The sequence below is a fragment of the Poecilia reticulata genome, chromosome 14 (assembly GCF_904066995.2).
Source record: "Poecilia reticulata chromosome 14, P_reticulata-male-v2, whole genome shotgun sequence".
NCBI classification, from domain to species: Eukaryota; Metazoa; Chordata; class Actinopteri; order Cyprinodontiformes; family Poeciliidae; genus Poecilia; species Poecilia reticulata.
This window is the reverse complement of record NC_088843.1, coordinates 12,448,827-12,467,906: the sequence shown is the minus strand read 5'-3', so window position 1 is coordinate 12,467,906 and position 19,080 is coordinate 12,448,827. Positions and strand designations below refer to the sequence as shown.

General features: G+C 39.3%; 1 protein-coding gene across 1 annotated transcript in view; it reads right to left on the bottom strand.

Moving 5' to 3' along the window:
- Positions 1-2,062: 2,062 nt before the first annotated feature.
- The window catches only part of ophn1 (oligophrenin 1), a 41,921-nt gene continuing 24,903 nt past the window's right edge, over positions 2,063-19,080 (bottom strand). The window contains exons 15-24 of the mRNA XM_008427517.2: positions 16,387-16,471; positions 15,985-16,043; positions 12,503-12,608; positions 12,191-12,350; positions 11,229-11,376; positions 10,169-10,477; positions 8,527-8,668; positions 6,966-7,016; positions 5,906-5,954; positions 2,063-2,994 (exon numbers count right to left, since the gene is read on the bottom strand). Of these exons, the coding sequence (XP_008425739.1) occupies positions 2,989-2,994; positions 5,906-5,954; positions 6,966-7,016; positions 8,527-8,668; positions 10,169-10,477; positions 11,229-11,376; positions 12,191-12,350; positions 12,503-12,608; positions 15,985-16,043; positions 16,387-16,471 (1,115 nt within the window). The 3' untranslated portion in view covers positions 2,063-2,988. The remainder of the gene's footprint in view (positions 2,995-5,905; positions 5,955-6,965; positions 7,017-8,526; positions 8,669-10,168; positions 10,478-11,228; positions 11,377-12,190; positions 12,351-12,502; positions 12,609-15,984; positions 16,044-16,386; positions 16,472-19,080) is intronic.

Sequence of the window (19,080 nt, the reverse complement as noted above, 5' to 3'; positions counted from 1 at the left end):
AAAAAAGTATATAAATTTGACAGAATTTGAATCTGGCTTTCAGTGCTGCAAAAAGGGGGTTGTTCTAGCAAACGCTGTTGAAGCTCAACGGGTGTGAATCCTTTTTTTTTTTTTGGTTAACTTATTTTTTTTAGTGGTAAATCAATAATTATTGTGAGCAAAGGCATAGTTAAAATGTTGGTACTAACCTTTTAAAATGAAGATGCCTCTGTTAGTGCAGGGATCCTCAATAAGGTCATTAGCAGGACTCTGAGAATCTGACTGCAAACCCAAAAGGTGATTCAGCCGTTTGATTGAGGCGATTTGGACCCGACACACATTTAAAAGTTGCAGGACTTTGAGGCCTGGATTTGAGAACCGCCGGTCTAGGGGTTTTGTGCCGATTCCTCAGAGTCACTCTTTACTGCACATTTAATCACTAACACAGGCTTGAAAACTTTGACTGTTCCTCTTCGGGAGCCACTCCTCCACCCGGCTCGGCTCAGGCTGGTGGAGCAAACGAGCAAAGAGCCGAGAGGGGGGAGGGATTTCAGGCCTGCGTTGGCAGTGCCCACTGGAATGTGGAGGAGGAGCGCACGGTAAAACAAAAGTGCAGGCGAGCTCTTTGTGCAACATATGAGGTGTTGAATTGCTTTGCTTTTTAAAATAACGCTTTCAACGGCCAACCCCTCGCAAGGCCACATGATCACGGCTCAAAGTCGTGCGGATGTTTACAAACGGATTAACGAGGGTTTATTTTTAAAAGTTATATTTCGATATCCCAACTGATAATCTCATTAAAATTTATTTCCTCCTGACCCCCTGAAGGATAAAGACATCACACTGATGATCCCTTTTTCACTCTGGCGCCACCAAGAGCTATTAAACACACAGTGGACATAAATTTTGCCTCAAAATCGTCATTGCAATGGTGAGCGTGCAAGCATGCTGGCACTGGCATTCACTCTGAACACCACCATGGTAGTTTATAGCCTCAAGAAGGCGCTACTATGGGGATTCCCCCCCCCTCCCCAAACTGAAGCAGTAAATTAGCATTGCACAGAGGAATTATTTATTTCTGTGTGAATTAGTTTCTGTATTTGTAAAGACTAAGCAGACAGGAGCCTTTGAAAGGTTCGGTTTTCTCAGATTCAAGATGGTAGGACTAATGCAGTCTGACAATTTGAATCTGTGTGTTGGGCCTGTTTTATTATCAGCAGTAAAACATTAGGATTAAGCATTGGGAGTGACGGAGGTACAAATAGGAGTTCTGGTTAATATCAGAGTCACCAAAAGCATTCGGCGTTGACCACACGGTATCCCTGGAAAACATGCGTAAAAACCGTTAAAAATAAATTCATTATTTCTTTTGCAGGGGGAAAACGTAACATCTGAGGTATTTTGAGTACATTTAAAGAATAAGACAAAAATCCCACAGGAAGAACTAAATGTGTTTCACAAGACTGCTGTTGGCATAATTGTCTCAGGATTTGTATTTTTTAAATAATGTGAATAAAAATGTCTTATGAATTTTATATGTGTGTATATATATATATATATATATATATATATATATATATAGAGAGAGAGAGAGAGAGAGAGAGAGAGATTGAGATCTATAGATATTGATAGGTATGCAGCAACACTCATGAATTTAAGGCATAAGGCATTTTTATTTACCTTACTCTATCTTTTCTCGTAAATGTGGCAGACCTGCAAGCGAATATTCCAGGCTAATTTGAGGCTAGAGCAAAATAACTTTGATTGACTTTGTTAAATGTCTCATTTAAAAAGGCACTAAAAATAACACTATTTAAAATAAATAACTCATTTCTTAAACCTCAGTAAATATAAATCTGCCTTCGAGCAAAAGAAAAAAAAAATGCTTCCAAGATGGCTTGCACATGTGGGACGTGGGTCTACCACATTATTTAACAGGCCTTTAAAATCTCAAAATGACTTTAACTGAACTGAGCCCTGCAATCCGAAAAGTAAACTAGGGGAGTCAAGAGAAAGGATAAGTGGACCTTTCAGTAAAACATCAGAACAACAGCTCTTCAAAGAAATAAATTGTACATCTGAGTCTTTCAAATATCTCCTCGTTTATTTTTCTTTTTGAAAAATAGACACAAAAAAAAAAAAACTTTTCAAACGATCAAAAAACATGTGAAATGAACATAACATTAAGAACAGAAACAGTAAAGCACTGGAGTGTGGTTTGTAACATTCTATATGATTACATCTGATTTTGTAATCCTAACCATTTCAACTTGGAACAGATTGACAAAACGACTTGAAATACCAAAAGCTGGCAAGAAATGAGAAAATTCACTAGGAGGAACCCAGTTTGTAACTAAAACTGTCATTAATTCAATACACAGTGGCTGGAACGCAAGCCAAAACCATCATAGCTTCTGTATTTATTAGCTTTAACACACAAATTTTCTTCATTTTTTCCCCCCAGTTCTCTGCCAGAAGTAAAAATGTTTCTCATTAGTGCCCTTTCAGTGCTACATGCTTTAATACTGAAAATTATGACAAAATTAGCTTTCCCAACTAGCAAACAATTGCAATAACTAATCATTTAAACATTTTTAGAAGTTAATATATGAAGTAATAGATTACATTTTCAAGTGACTGAACTGATGATGTCAGGTTTAGGTAATGTAGTCTTCTTTGGGGAAATACTGCCAAGACCAACTGTTAGCACTGCAAGTCATAACCAGCACAGTGTGCAAGTAATGGCAAAAAAAAAAAAAGTAAAATAAAATAAATTAACAAATCAAAATAGCAAAATGACTAAATCTGATGAACAATGCAACACGTGTTGGGGAATGACGACCGAGTTTGACGATGTGTTGCTTCACAACACCATGCAGTCACACAGCTGATAGTCGGCTGAAACCCAAACAGACCCATTCAGATCTGATGGGAGCCTCTTTCTCACGTAATCTGAAAAGTGCAGCTGAGAACATCCGTCCAGGTCGTCCACTGTTCCACCTCTTCACTTCAGTTCTGGGGAAACAAAATGGACAGAATGTCTTAAAGGGGCGGTGTTATGCATTTCCCAGGAACTTAGTGCCATTTTAAACCACAACCAAGTAGCTTTGTTAGCTTCAGCTGTTTTAAAAATGCCTTAAAAGAAGTTGACTTTGCAATTTAATGCCTTGAAATTGGGCTTCTGTGTCTTTAAGAAACTTCTATTCATCACAACAACCTTTAATGACGTTTTTAAGTTCCTGAGAAGTTGCTCATATCCACCAGGTGTTTGCCAATCGCTGCCGCCGCTAGTCTGAAGGAACTGAGTGGAGGAAGCGCTTCAGACTGTGAGATTGAGGCTCGGTTGATGCGGCGCTCGGTGAGAGCAAACGTTTTTACCAGAGGAGAGTCAAAAACTTCTCAAACATGACTGAAATAATCAAGGCAACACTCCAGGTATGTTTTTGACGAGGGGCTAACATAACATGATGTAAAGCTGACGAGTCAATTTTACATGATGCAGCCCCCTTTTTTTTGTATGAATGAGAGACAAATATGCTAAGCATATTTTCACAAAAGCGTACTCTGGGTAATACAAAATAATGGGGCTGGGCGACACGGTGCTTGGAGAACAGGAAGACGTCATTTAAGTTAAAAACAGAGAAAACTCAAACATGTCAAAAGGATTCATTTCTTGCCAGTCTTCATCAGTAGCGATGGCGCAAACTGCAGACATTATATAGATTGATTCAGACTGCCACAAACCACACTGACGGTGGTTTAACTAAGCACGAGCTGGTTTCAAATTCCTAAAACCACCAGGGCTTTGCGTGCTACCGCTTCTGGACTCTAAAATCCGTTTATTGACATGTTGGTGGCAGTAAAGAGTTTTATCCGGTAGTATGTAATGTAGCATAGCTCTCACTCTTCCCAACCTGTTGGTGTGAGCCATGATTCAGCTGGGCTTTACGACTGGAGGAAGGAAAATCCTCTCAATTTGGAAAAGGCGCAAAAAAATAGAAAGAAGTTAAAAAAATTTGTCTATAAATTTCTCTGGCAGTAGAAAAAAAAAGAAAAAAAAAAGAAACAAGAGGGCCAACACCTTTAATTGCTGGTTTGACATAAATGCTTGTAACAAGCCCAGACAGCACGGTGGTGGTTAAGCATCAAACAAATAGATTTTGCGTGTCAATACAGCAGACAGAACATATGTAGAGGTTTTTTTATTTTTTCTTCATCCGTCTAACCATGGACTTGTGACTGACTGATTGAATAAATATAAACATTTAAATGTGGTGGCCAACAACGCTAATTAGTTTGATCAATTTTACTTCACAAGTAGCAAAGTGGTAAAAAAGACATAATATTGTGAACAGTAAACATAAATTGTAAGTTACAACTAAATCTTTGTGGTGTTTATGCTGTATAATTATAAAGATATTCCGCTATGTTATCCATCTCTTAAAAACAAACCATAAATTACCACAGCATTCAAAAGGCGGTGCTGGCAGCTTTGTGTTTTGAGTTATGGCCTTGGACTTGAGTTTCCCGCCAAAGAGTTTTGAGTACAAGCACACGACTGGTGAAAGAGTCAGTTCTTCAAAATAGCTATAAAAACAAAGCAAGGAACTGTTTTAGTTTACTGTTTTAATCAAGACAGAAAAACTAATGGGAGTTTTAAACGTGGCACTAAAATTTACTTGACAGCTCATCTTCATAAACAGAAGATGACAGAACTGGGAGACAGCTCGATTTTTTTCACAGATTATCCATCTCACATTGTACTGTCACGACATAATGACAGTTGACAAATACATACTTTAGCTTTAAGCTAAACCGAGCTACACTAAGGCACGCTAAGCAACGGTTTGCTTCAGGTTACATAAACTCATGGTAGGACAAGCTAAACTTAAAAGGTTAAGTTATGCTACATTATGCTATTGTAAATTTAGCTAAGCTACATTTGCTCAGGTGAGGTGAGCTAAAATAAGATAAGCAATGTTAAGATATACCTAGTTAAGCTAAACCACGTTAAGGTAAACTATTTTATTAAAAGCTTTGCTGCAAGCAAGGCCTGCGCTTTGCTAGGGTAAGCTGTCTCACGCTAGTGTGACATGAGCAATGCTAAAACTAGCTAAGTGATGCTAAAATACGCTGAGAAATGCTAAGCTAAGCTATGACAGTGTTACTGTTTGTAAACTATGTAGCATTCCCCAGATAAATTGAGACTCCCTAGTTAAGGTAACAATTTGCATAACTTAAATAAATATTACAGCAGAGATTATTCAAGCATATAATCTTAACAATATACAACACTAATCAAGAAAATACACTGAAACTTCACATCGTAAAGGCATATAGGTGGTCTGGAGAAGCAGATGGTTTAAACAGGTTTACTAAATAATGGGTGACAGATGGAGTTTTGGCAGGTTAGCCTCAATATGCTGCTTCACCACATGGTGAAGGTAAGAAAAGCTACTATATCAGCAGCAGCAGCAGTCAGTACGTTCCCTTGTTCACTCTGTATATCATAGCAACAGGTGAAAAATATTACGATAGTTAGGAAAAACACAGTATCATTAGATCATCTTAAAAAAAAAAAAAAAAATCAGCAAAACATGACTAACCAGTGTGCTAGTTGTCACGACATGTGCAGCTGATGTGAAACTACTAAAAGCACACCAACAACAGCCACTGGGGGGGCAAATTTAATCAACTCCAATACTAATCATTTAAAAAGGCCTCAACCGAATCCTTAATCAGCAACAGAAATGAAAGGCAAGGGACATCCTTAGCAGTGAAATCAGTGTGACTAAAACAAGTAGTTGTTTTACCTAAATGAAAAATTCAAAACCAGCCCCGCCTAACTTTGAGATCATCATAAACCTAACCCTACTACGCAGATGTTACTCAACTGTAAATATCTGAACATTTACTGAACTCTTACCTCTTTTTTCACATTTGTCACGACTGAGGATAGCGAAGAGGTTGAAGGGCTAAATTAAAAGAAACAGAAACGAAATGTTTGAGACGCATTCAGAATGTACAGTTTAAGCAGAACAGATTTCACTCAGGTTGGGGAGAGCGATTACTGAAGTCGCAAGCTGATATTCTGTTGTTCAAAAGCCAAAACAAAACTTACTCCAGCCTGGGCTTCTATTTTTTGGAAAGGCTCGCCTAAACTCAAGACAACATAATGAAGGGGGATACCAATAAAAGAACACCAAAGACATAAACTCTCTTTGATAAAACTCCCACATTCTTCGTTTACATCGTGCATCGTTGCCTGCACTGGGCAGAGAGCAGGGGCCTTGAATTGGCTCAGCCATGCAAATCATAAAAGAGCAGATGTGTCCATTTCCACATCACACAGACTCCACTACATCATGAGCTAAAGGATCTTGCATGAGTGAAAAAAAAAAAAATCAAAGGGCCCATGTGTAAGGGAACACTTACAATGCACATAAAACTACCTAAAGTTTTACGCCGTTTGACACGCACGCCAGGCCTAAGTCATTAACTCAGCGGAAACACTGCTTAACACAGCTTAAGGGAAATTTTATACTTTCCCTGAGAAGCAAAGTCCTAACTTGCAATGGGCAATCTGGACCTACAGAGAACTCGATTTGGTCCCTGCAGTTAGAGGAGGTCTCCAGGGGCTGGTGTGCATTCAGTTTTAATTTCCCATTGGGATATAAAACCAACATACACACTCCTATCACGTGGGAGTCTGGGCATCTAAATAAGTCCAGAATGAAGACAGATTTAATGTTCTAAAAAACAAGCCACAGCATGGAAAATCTTAATAATATGGGGCAGTTAGCATTTATTCACTTAGTTAAATGACTTAAAATCTTAGTGCTGATGCATATAATAGGAATTAAAATCCTTGTCACACTTTCATGCAGTTAAGCTGACATTTATTGTAGAAAAACCTGCATCTGATTAGTCAAGTGAGCTAAACAAATGGACTAAGTGGATAAGAAACAATGAAAGTCTTTGCAAACCTGACAACTTGTCTGGAGGCATTCTCAAAAAACTTGGTCTTTGATGCAACACTGAAAAACAAAAGGTAAGTGGCATGTTAAACTCCTCGGAGAGAGATCTACAAAGAGTGCAGGGTAAAAGGCTGGAAGAAATTTTATTTACTCACACCTTAGTCATAAGATGCAATAAAAATTCCCAAGAAAATCTAAACAATTTGCAAAAGTAAAAAATGTAAATAATAAAACATATAAATCCCTGGTGATTTTGGAAAATAAATAAAAAACTATTATTCTTTGTGTACATGTGGATTGCACTCAAGTTAAGGATTATAACAGTGGTGTGTTTCGTGAAAGTTTAGATCAAAAAAAAGGGTTTGAAATGTGCTGACTCTTCAAAACTGCAACTGTCATGTTTTCAAGGTCACTATAGGATTTTTTTGCACCGAACGGCCCGACCTGGCAGCCGCTGGCCCGGCCCTAATGTACTCCATTTGGAAAGTGTGCGGGGATCCGAGGCCGCCTTCCCAGAGACCATGGAAAACTTTTACGTTCCTCGTTGTCCCGTCCAGCCTCTTCTATGCGTGCTAGTCGGCGCTGAGGAAAAGAATTACCTCAGCTTTTTACCTTTAACTAAATCATTAAAAAAAATTCCTCATCTGAGTGTCATCTCTGAGCTGGACCCACGTTTCGTGCAACTGAACTACCGCTGCGCCTTCGGGAATTCCCCCGCTGGACCGAAGCGAGGTGAGGAAATCCCCTCGTGCAGAGAGCCTTGCCGACTTCTGATCACTTCAATTAGAAAAATGGTCCCCGATTTCAAAACTTTGGCTGAAGTCTCCAGTGTAGCGCAGATTCATCCTCCAGATCAACATCAAAACCGAGATATTTTTTACGCACGCCGATGGGAAATTCAGGTTCACGCAGACCAGGAAGTGGTGAGATTCAAAACATTCAGGCCACCGCAGATAAATGGCTTATAGCTTAAGATCAACCATTTAATTTCATTGTTTAGAAGTAATTTATAGGATCAATAGTCTGTTTTTTTCACAACAGATAAAAAGTTACATGTACTTATGTGCTTGTGGTGTGATGGCACCATGAGGATCCTCCCTTCAGCTTGTTGAATATTAACTAAACTAAATCAAAATTAAATGCAATTGAATACGTCATAATTATCATTGGAAAAAACTGGTGGTTAAAAATAGACGACGACGGGATTTATTTTGACGCCGACATCGAGAAAGTCTAACACAACATCTGATCTAAAAGATGACTCTTCTCTGTGCCCGCCTCCGCGGCAAATGAACCAATTAACGTCTGACTGCATACCAGCCCCGTCTGGTTGGCCCGAATGGAACCACAGCTCTCGGCTAGCTAGCTCTAAGTGCTAATGCAAGAACGCCGGACCCGGGCCTTGAACCCAGGCCAGGCCGAGCCAGGCTCGGTCCTGCAGTCCAAAAGGGGCTTTAATGTCGCCATATAATTTAAATCTTAAAAGAGTTGAACAGGTTTAGACACTTTGCTCAGAGCCTTGTGTTTAATTACCCAGAAAGCATGAGGGTAGAGACTTTGGTGTACTCACTAAGATGTGGGCGTGCCCTCACAGCTGGCTGCAACTGGGAGCTTTTGTGGACATCTGGATGGGGGCTCAGGGGGCCTGATGGGGGGTCGACAAATAGGATGTTTCTCTGCAGACTTTGTTTTGGTTACACCATCAGAATGTCCTAAGAGACAAAACAAAAAAACAAACAAAAAAAACATGGATTAGCATAAAAAAAAAAAATTAAAAAAAGAGAAAACACACAAGCAAATTGTTCATTATGTACAGCAGCCACGTCTGAGCTGTTTGTGCTGCCCGACTGGGATGACAAATTTCGCTACGTGATTAAAGAGAGGTGGAGATGAAATAAAAAGTCATGGCCAAAAAATGCCAAGAGGGCAGGGTAGCTTGCGCACCAGCCAGCTTCTACGCACTTTGCAGATTTTGGGAGGTCCACTCACTAACTAGATGAGAAGGAAGCACGCATCTGCACTACCTTTTAAAACCCAAGAGGCTAGAATTATTGCAGATAAGTACATCTGTAAATAACATGTTCACAAGTTGTGTCTTTATTAATAAATTGTAAATAGATTTTTATTTTATTGATACTCCTTTTACTATTTTTAATATCGCCTAAGACACTCCCCTCATCAAACACAAACTGCTTGGTTGAATAAAAATGTTAAATCTGTACCTGCCAGAGGTCTGACTAATCTTGAGCATGACTTTAGATTTTTAATTAGATTGAATGCTTTGCCAGCTTTAGATGAAGGCATCAGTCTTTTTAAAATCACTGCTTTCAAGGTCGCCTTGACTTATAAGCCAAAAAAACTGGAGGAGGCATTTACTTGCACAGTTGACAATGCTGGGCTAAAAAAAGTTGCCGGAACAAAAAAAAAAAAAAAAAAAAAGCAACAACAAAAAAGGAAAAAACTAAACAAGAAACCTTTTTGAAAGATCTCCAAACATGTGGAATAGACTAAATTTTAACTTTGTGATAATCAAAAGAAATTGCCGCTTGTGGTGCAACCCGACACCTCGTGACCCCATGAAAACGGTCCCCACAAGCAGACGTGTTGGTAGCGGCGTCACGCTGCGGAGCTTGATTTACAACAGCGGGACTTGGCAAGTCTATCCCGGAGATTCTTGAGGAAAACCTACTTCGCCTTCCCAGAAAAGTAAAAGCTCTTCAAGCTGCCGGAGCAGCAGCAGCAGCTCAGAGGCTGGTGGTTGAACATTTACAGAGAAGCCCAAAATTACTCATACCCCCATGCCTTCCTTGCCATCACCTTAATCTTTAGCTCATACTTCAAGATACAAGAAACATGTTTGTAGCATTAAAATATTACTTTAAATTATGAATAACGTTGGATTTAATTGTAAAAATTCGGCCCGTTGTCTTCTAGTAATGGCAAATTCGATTTAAAGCTACACCTCCTAAAATGTGAATTTGTATTTAAATGTGAATTTGTATTTAAATCCAACATATTATGTTAAGCTTATATATGTGTGCACAGTTAATCTTCTGAGAAAATTATGGGAACGCGTCACGGTTACAACCAACAGCATGGGCACTCTTTAAGAGAAACATTGAGACTATATAACAATCCATGCTGACGTTATCGCCTATATTATTTTACTGACATAAAATGTTGACATAAATTAATAAAACGCGGACTCTTACCTTCTCGGTTGGCTGGCGTTCCCTTCGGAGACGCTTTCTGACGTTGAAACGACGGCGCCCGACTCAGGAAGACCCCAGATTCCCCGTTTGCTGCCGGGGAAGAGTCTGGCTTCTGCCTCGTGTCGCTCAACTTCTCAGCGTCGGAGTCGGGCGGCCGGTCCTGGCGGTTGGCCGGTCTGTAGATCCCCGCTTGCCTCGAAGGAGGTTCTCTTGGAGCGAGTGGGGCACAGCTCATGGGTTTCGTCGGCTTTATGGGTTTGGGGCTCGCTGAGACATCCCCATCCACCACAGAGGTGTCTTTCTGCCCATCTGTTGCAGGAAAAAAAGAAAAGAAAAAAGAAACCCAGGTTTAACTGCACTGTAACCTTAAACCACCGTTAAATGTGAATATTTACTGCCGTGAAATGCACCTTATGAAATGCAAAATCCAGAAATTACCTTGGGATCGTACAGTGGGTGCAAAGTTAATGTAAACAAGCAGTGCAGAACTTTACTGCAGTAAAATGAATTGCACATGTGCATAACCTGTAAACTCTGCAAAAGCAGCAAGTTGGGGAAAAAGTTAAATATCTCAACAAAGTTGAGCCACATTTCTGGGCCACAGTGAGAGTAGGGAGTCACAACTAACATTTTCTTACTGTTTGAACCAACAAAGGAGGTTACAAAAAAGAGAGAAAATTGCATGATTTTACTCTGACATGTTAGAAGAATAAAACTGTGGAAGGGTAAAAAAAAAACAAAAAAAACCCGAACAGTGGATACTTTTATTTGTATGTCAAATGAGCTATTAAAAAAAGTCACATGGTTTTCTATTAACATTAAAAAGCAAACAGGGAAAAAAATGAATTTCGATTGGCAAACTGCTTCCATGTTTTTGCAAATCGTGATAATTACTGGGACAAACAAGCACACTTCAATAAATCCCATTTGTAAAATGTCAAGAAGTGACCTCGCTGTGGTCTCTACAGACAAAAAAAAAAAAAGACAAAATTGTACGCTGAGCAACAGGGAGGATGGGATAAGAAGGAGGGTGACCACAATTAGGTCGGCTGATAATTACTCTCTGCGTCGCGGATGTGCTCGTGACTAAAAGGCTGGAAAACGCGAGCCGGCCGCTTGGAGATGGTGATTGGCTGCCGTTTTCTCGCCGTGATCCGAGGAGGAGGGACAGGTGGGAAGGCGCCGTCCTCTGGCATGCAAGTGAAGATCTGGAATCACATAAAAAGTTACAGTAGCACTTTGGTTCATTGGCTGCTTTTTCAGCTTCTTCCAGCTGGTAACTGAGGTAAAGGGCTGGAGCATGAAGAGCTGAAAAACAGCAACTAAATAAGTACTCTTTAGTAGATTTTACAGAGCCTTCTGGTTATTTTTCATAAATCTTGATTTTCTTCCCCCATTTTATCATGTTACAACCTCAAACTTCCAAGAAAAGGGCGGCGGGGATTTTAACTCCACATGCCGTTGTGCAACACATTTCCTCCTAAAGCGTCAGATTTCGGGAGCTGAATACATTTTAGACTAGTTTGTAGGAAGTTTTTACTTTTTATAATTATTCACCACTTTGTGTTGAACTCAGATCATCACTAAAACAGTAGGAAAGTTCTAGGGGGGTGAGTACTTTTGCAAGGCCCTGCACAGCTTTGTAGACATTTACAAGTACAAATAATAAAAATAAAAAAAAAAATCTAACAAAAGTGCCTAAACTACAGCAAAATAATACATTTAAAACACATAAATTCTGGTACATTTCAGTAATAATTACAGTTCACAAACTCAACTTGACTGGTTTTTTTGTTTTGTTTTGTTTTCAGTGCTGGCAACTGTTTGGACAGCAACAAGGCTTCCAACGGGTCCTCATTAACCAAAAACAAACCACATGTAATAACAGCTCTAATCCACTAACAAGACATTACAAACACAGACATATGGAAGTGGTATGAATTAAGAATAAAAACCCCTAACAGTCCCCGTTGGTTGGGGGAAAAAAAAAAAAAAAAGAGGACATGCTTCCTTCACTTGTACCTTTTTGTAGTCCTCGATCATAATCTCAACCACAATGTTTTGGAACTTGATATCAAGCATGGCCGCCACCGTCTCCTCCTTCGCTCTCATGAGTGTGGGGCCGAAGATAACTGCCATGTTGGAGGGCGTCATCAGGTTTTCATCACTGTGGCTGCACACGCTGTCAACATCATGCCAGGCTGGTTAAATAAAATGTAACTCAAGCCAGGCGGTGACAAAAAAAAGTATGAGCTCCCTTCAGAAAGAGAGGATTTATTTCCCTGGAAGTGGTAAAAAAAAAAAAACGACACAATGAACTCGGCTTGGACTTACTTTACTAAGTGCCTAATAAGCATCTCCAACATTTCACGATTCTTCTCCGGCAGTTTGTAGATGAGTGAATGAATTTCACTCAGCCGAAAGTCCAGATTATCAGACTCTGCGGCACATAGAGCAAAGACATTTTAGATGGTTGCAAAAAAATGAAAAAATAAAAAATAGAGAAACAATAAATACCAAAGTTTAATACTTCTTGTGCCTGTACGGCTAATTGCAAAACTAATGAGAAACAATGTTTTGAGGTTTTTAATGATCCATTTGAACATTTTTTTTCCAAGATGAAATGATTTTGAATAATAAAACTTCAATGACTTACAACAAGAAAGATGAAGCACAAATATGAATTTTAATGAATTCTCAAAACCACACAATTCAAACTCTTAATCCATTTGTTTAACCTTCAACAAGGTTATGGAACAGTTTTGGATGGACATTTGACCACACACCACATAAATACAAAATCCCCATGTATTTTTGGTCTAGTTTATACTGCAAATATCATAGTAAACATGGAATAAGACAAAACTAATTTGCAAGTAACTTTTCAGCAAGATATAAAAGCTCAATACTAATCAATACTGATACAAAGTACTTGTTCCATTGTTAGAATATTTCACTTATAACACATTTTTTCCATGTTACAAGTTAAATAATCTGCCAGTACTTTTTCATTAATATTAAGGTATTGTTGACTTAATACAAGCTCCTTTATCTTGATGAAAAATCACTTGCGAGTTAGTCCAGCCTTTTCAAGAGTACTAAAATATTTGCACTAGAAAGTAGAAAAATGCTCGATAAGATTTAGTGTGTTTGCAGTGTATCTGACCTTAGCTGGTTGAGCTCGTTTCCTTTTTAAATGTTCATTAGTATTGGGCTTGGAGACAATCCAGAACCTTCACATCAGCTCACTTAATCCATTTAAAAACAAGCTCTGATGAATGTTCACGGTTTCAGTAATCCGGTTGGACTTAACTGGACAGATCTGAGGTGAAGCTGGAGGATTTGGGTGGAATATTGAAGAATATCCCAGCCAAATCCTTCCAGGTTATTAAGCAATAAACTGGTATCACCGCCAAACACCACAGCATACTCCTTCCACCACCTTGTGTGGCAGTTTGACAGTGTTTGGGCTCGATAGCCTGACCACAACTCCTCCAAGCATGCTTCTTGTCAATTGTGACCAGGCAGCTTAATTTTTGCTTTCATCTGACCATAAGGATTTTATTCGTAAGTTGTCTGGCTGCTCCGTGTAGGAAGTTGATTAAACAGCAGGCACTTCATTCTTGTTAGCATGCTATGAGTCATTGCCAGTATAAAACTGTGTACAGTGACACTGGTTCCAGCAGTTTACAGTTCACAGTAGGGTTGGAGCCTTGTGGATTTCCTTGGTTTTTCTGAACGCTCTAACCAACTTCCTTTCATCATACCCAAAATGTCCCAATTTGATTCAGATGCTTTGCTGCATTGGTGTTCCAACGGGACAATGAACTCAAACATTCATCAAAACTGGTTTTGGAATGGATAAAACAGGCCGACGCTAAGCTCCTGGAAAGGCCTGGATCCGAATCTCACTGAAAATGTAAGCACCAATTTAAATGTTTTTTCTGCTAACTCTGCCAAGAAGAGCGGTTCAATATCCCACTAGAACTATGCCAGAAGCTTGTTGAGGACTGCAAAAAAAAATGTGCGGTCGTGGTTTACTAAGAAACACTTAGACCCCCACCAAATTTCTGTGCGGTGTAAAAGTACTCAATTATATAAATTATAAACTGAACCCTGTCAAGCAAAAATCCGCATTACTCTCAAAATGTCTAACATTATCGCAATTCCAATACGTGCAAAACTTCATTTGCATAAGGCAGACACTGGCCAGTAGTGTATTTGGCTACTGAAGCTCGAGCAGAGCACTGAGGTCACCATGATGATGAGGGGAAAAAAAAAAAGAGGAGTGACAGCTGTCATGCCGGCAGTATTGATTGCCATTTAATTTTGCAATGAATACCCAATTCTTATTATCAAAAATACCCAAACGTATCACTCCATCATCGAATAACAAAGGTGCAATTTATCATTAAAAGCCCAAAATTAATATAGCTTTTATATCTATGATCATTCAGCAAGTAAAAACTTGTGGCTGGAACTGGAAATGGCAGCAAATTTTCATCTATTTTTGTGCGTGCTGCAGCAACTGCGACTAATAGGATCTCATTGAACTATCTGTATATTTTTTGTTCCGTCATTTCAGTGCAGGCAGTAATCTTCTGTCAAAGCGGGAATCATGTGCGGCGCAGCGACTTATTGACTTATGATTCTACAGTGATTGCATGAGCTAGGATTTAAAGCAAAGGAACTTGTGGTTACAAAATACACATTTCTAAAAAGGTCAGCCATTTAAACGCGAATATAAGGCTCGTCTTAAATAATGTAATCGATATACAACGATGTGATAGGGAAAAAAGCAAAAAAAGACCTTCAAAGTAGGGGTTTACACTTTAAGGGAGCCCATAGCACTGTTTTGGTTTAACATCTGGTCTAAACATGTGCTTTGGTGACATCTGTGTTGAATTGTGTTTTAATAAATGACAATGACATAAAAATATCAAACCTAAAAGTCTGAATGTCTGGCCAAAACACAAGCAAGCATACTGCTGATGGCAAAGAAGCCATTTTTTTTAAAACCAATACTGTGGGCAATAATTCTGATAAGACTTTAGTTCCAACACAAGAAGAGAATCAACTGGAGGAGAGAAGCTCTGCAAAGTTTTAACCGTTTTAGTACAAGTAAAAAGAAATGAATATTCCGAGCAAAAATCTAGGTGAAAATGGTGCATCTAAAACGTGCTGTAAAACTAAGCCGTGTAAATCACAAAGTTTCCCCTTAATTGCAAAGTTAAATGGAGTGAAGCATGACCACCCAGTGCAATGGTATGCAGCCAATAAAACGGAGTCTTCAAACTGTCACGATACGTAATGAGGAGAACCGTGTGCGGCTAATGAAGGGCATTTCCATGTACTTTAATGCAACATCCTGACAGAATGAGGCTGGTGTTAATAAACCTACCGTCTTCTCAGGTTTACAATAATGCACAGTGACAGACGAGTACAAAAGACTCGGATTTCCTTCTGTGTCCAAATAGATAAAGATGTTCAACCCGCAAGACTGCACTGTATTGATTTACAAATGGCTCTTTTAATCCCAGAGTTTAGATGGGGGTTTTTTTCCAGCCAGTGTAAGCCACGCTAAAGAAGCAGCAAAAAGAAAAAAGAAAAAAAAAGAGAGAAAAAAAAAGGGGAGGAAAAAAAGCAAGCTCGTAAATCCGAAGTTTCCACCCTTTCTATAAACTGCTAGATCAAATATTTTTCAGAGAAACGGTTGGACTCAACTGGTAATATGCAACATAACTCAACTTTAGGGTTCATGCTGTAACCCATCCATGCAGAGCTTAGCAAAGTAAAAGCTCTCAAACATGTCTTACTTGCAGCACTCATGAGTTCTCCGTGCAGATCGTAGGTCATTAGAGGTTCAGAAAGATTCCTGTGGGAAAGGAAAGACAAAATGAGAAAACACATGGGGAACATAAATTAAAACATCAAACACCGAAAGAATAAAACAAGAATCCACTCATTAAATAGTCACACTATTAAGAAGTTAAAGAGTGAGCCCTCTGGTGGGGTTAGTTTGGAAACAGCAAGTTGTGTCTAATGCCAGATGATAAAACGGTTTTCTGGAAAACATCTAATTCCTTGTGGAAACATTTTTGAAATGACGTAACGTGTGACCAAATGTAACGTAATTAATGAAAAATTATACTGCGTGGATTTTGTATTGTTTTTTCTTTTCGGCACGTATCCACAAACACACGCACAAACGAACGCACCTCAGGTAGAACTTTAATGCACTTGTAATGGTTTTATCATCCCAGTCGCTGCTGTTGAGATCCACATTTCCAGGATTTGAGGGATCTACAAAGGAGCAAAAGGTATGCGGTAAGTTTAGAAACATGTGGCATGCGTTGCTCTTTCTTTTCCTTCTTTTGGGGTATATACAAGGGCAATTAAATTATGACGTAAGAGAGACATAGGTCAGTATTGGTACACCTCCAATATCCTTTTTGATTATATAAACTCTTAAGAGGCACCAAATGTCTAAGTATTCATCATCCATCAGGCAGTAGAGCTAGATAAAAGTCAGCTTCATAAGATGAGTTTGCTGGCCATGCTATAAATCTGATACGTCTTCCATGAGGAGAAGTTAAAGATCTCTATGATGAGATGATGGTAAAGATGAGTCATCATCTTGACAATTGACTCCATCATCTCCCGACTTGGAAAAGTTTCCATATTTCACCATCCACCTGCAAAATCATGGTAGAGGTAATGACCGTCATTTCCTCAGTTCATTTCTACTCGATATCGTCCTCCGAGGAAATGCTCTTGTTATCGTCAAACAGTTGTCTCGATGCGCGTCACCGGCGCTGCAGAAAACCAATTCCAGCATCAGCTTCTTGTCCAAACAGATTGGGGGATTTATCCATGAACGCGAGTCTTGCAAAAGCTTTGAACTTTTTCCACGTGTTATGTTGCATGCACCAACATTAATGTACTTTTATTGGGGTTATGTGTGAAACATCAAACCCCCTTGATTCTCATCTCCCTCCCGTTCTCCGTTTGGGATTTGTCCCATTGAGTTCAATTTCTCAGGATGCATTTCCAGCAGGCCAATCAGCGGACAGAAAGAGGAGTTGTGAACGGTGATGTCAAGTTTCTGCAGTATTTATGAATTGTTGTCTGCCTGTGATTGTAGTTTGCCGATGGCAGCGGAGGAAGTGAACAAACCAGTCAGTCTGCGTTGGCCACGGTTCCAAATATCGAGCAATAAAAGTCGGAGCAAGAGGAATGCTGCAACATGAACAGTCACCTTGTTCAGCTCGGCATTTCTCTCTTTGCAGAGGGTGATGGTTGTTTACAGCCCACATAATTTCCGTTAAACTTCATAGCGTAGCTTCCTTCAAGGTCGAGCTGGCACATAACATGCGTCACGGCCAAATGTTAGCGATTAAAATCAGATCCAATCGTTTAAAACTTCAACACAGTACATGCCTCCAGCAAGCAACTGTTCCTCAACAGTAGAGGGTCCAGACTCTCTGTACGAAGCAAAGCGTAGTACAAGAAGCCGGTTTTTACCAGGCTGGAGTGGAGGTAAAGGATACATTTTTGTTTTTGGTTTTTTTACAAAGAAATCTGCAAAGTGTGGCATGCATTTGTATTCATCAGCCCTGTTGTATACTTTTTAGGCCAATATTTAAAACAACTAAAACAACAAATAAAATGCAAGTCTCTCTAAACCAAATTGTCGTTCAAAAAAGGGCCTAGTTGAGACCAAAGCACCAGACTGAAGCTTTTAATCATCCAATCTTTGGTAGAAAGGCAGAGAGAGAGACAGAGAGAAAAGAGAAAAACAATTATTCAGATGGAAATTATCCAGCTTGTTTTAATTTATCATGCGATTAATTGATTTATTTTATATTGGGACAGGCTTAATATTTTGTAGAACAATATTTTTCTCCAATTATAGCTGCAGGTTGTTGTTGCCCCCCAAGTATGTCTATACCAGCATTGTGTATCAACGATATGAGTTAAACTCTTGAATGCAGTAAAAGGAGCTCAACACCAGACAATCCAGATATTTTTCCAGTACAGTATTTGAAAACCTCAACATTTTTGTTACATGAAATCACAATAACACTGTGGCTGTAAGAGGACAACATGTGAACAAGTTCAAGGGTTATGAATACTTTAGCCAGGCGCCGCATGTAGAGGTCCACGGGGCATGAATTATTCCTCGTTAGCCAACTGTGTTATTTGTTTTAAAGATGAGCGATACCTGATCTCATACTGGAGTCATGTTTCCGGTCCATGAACCAGGTGCCACGCAGCGTATGAGGTCTGTAAGCATTTCTGTTAACTGCTCACTTGCTCTTGCGCACTTAGGTATTTATTGCAAAGTAACTGCAAAACAAAAACATGATTTCATCCCCTTTTCTTTTTTCTTTAAGCGCTTTTAAAAAAAAAATTGCCCTTCTTCCCCCCCTGTTCAATCTGCAAAGAATTTCCATCAACTGAAATAGATTTATTTAGTATCCTGGATATGAGTTGGAAATGCAGAATAATGAGCTGCACAATTCAACTGAGTAAATCCTGGGATTTTTTTTCTTCTTCTTGTTTTTCAGAGTGGGTGATTCCCATTATTTGGACCTAGTATGAAAGCGTACAAAGCTGAATCCCACCCTACAAATACCCATGTGTCGCAGTCTATTTTTTTTTAGATCCTGTAATTATTCTTTAAAAAATAATGCTGCTCTGCTTGAAGCCTCTTGACCTCTGCCCTCCAGTAAAGGAGCGCTGATCCAGCAGCAGCTCTGTGTGAAGCACACTCAGATCAGCCAGATTTTTCTTTATATTTCCCTCATTATAACTTAAAAAACTGTAAGCCAGGAATTATTATCGAGGGTGTTTATAGCATCATTTGACGCTCCTTTGAATCCAACACCTCTTGGTCACCAGTTACTTAT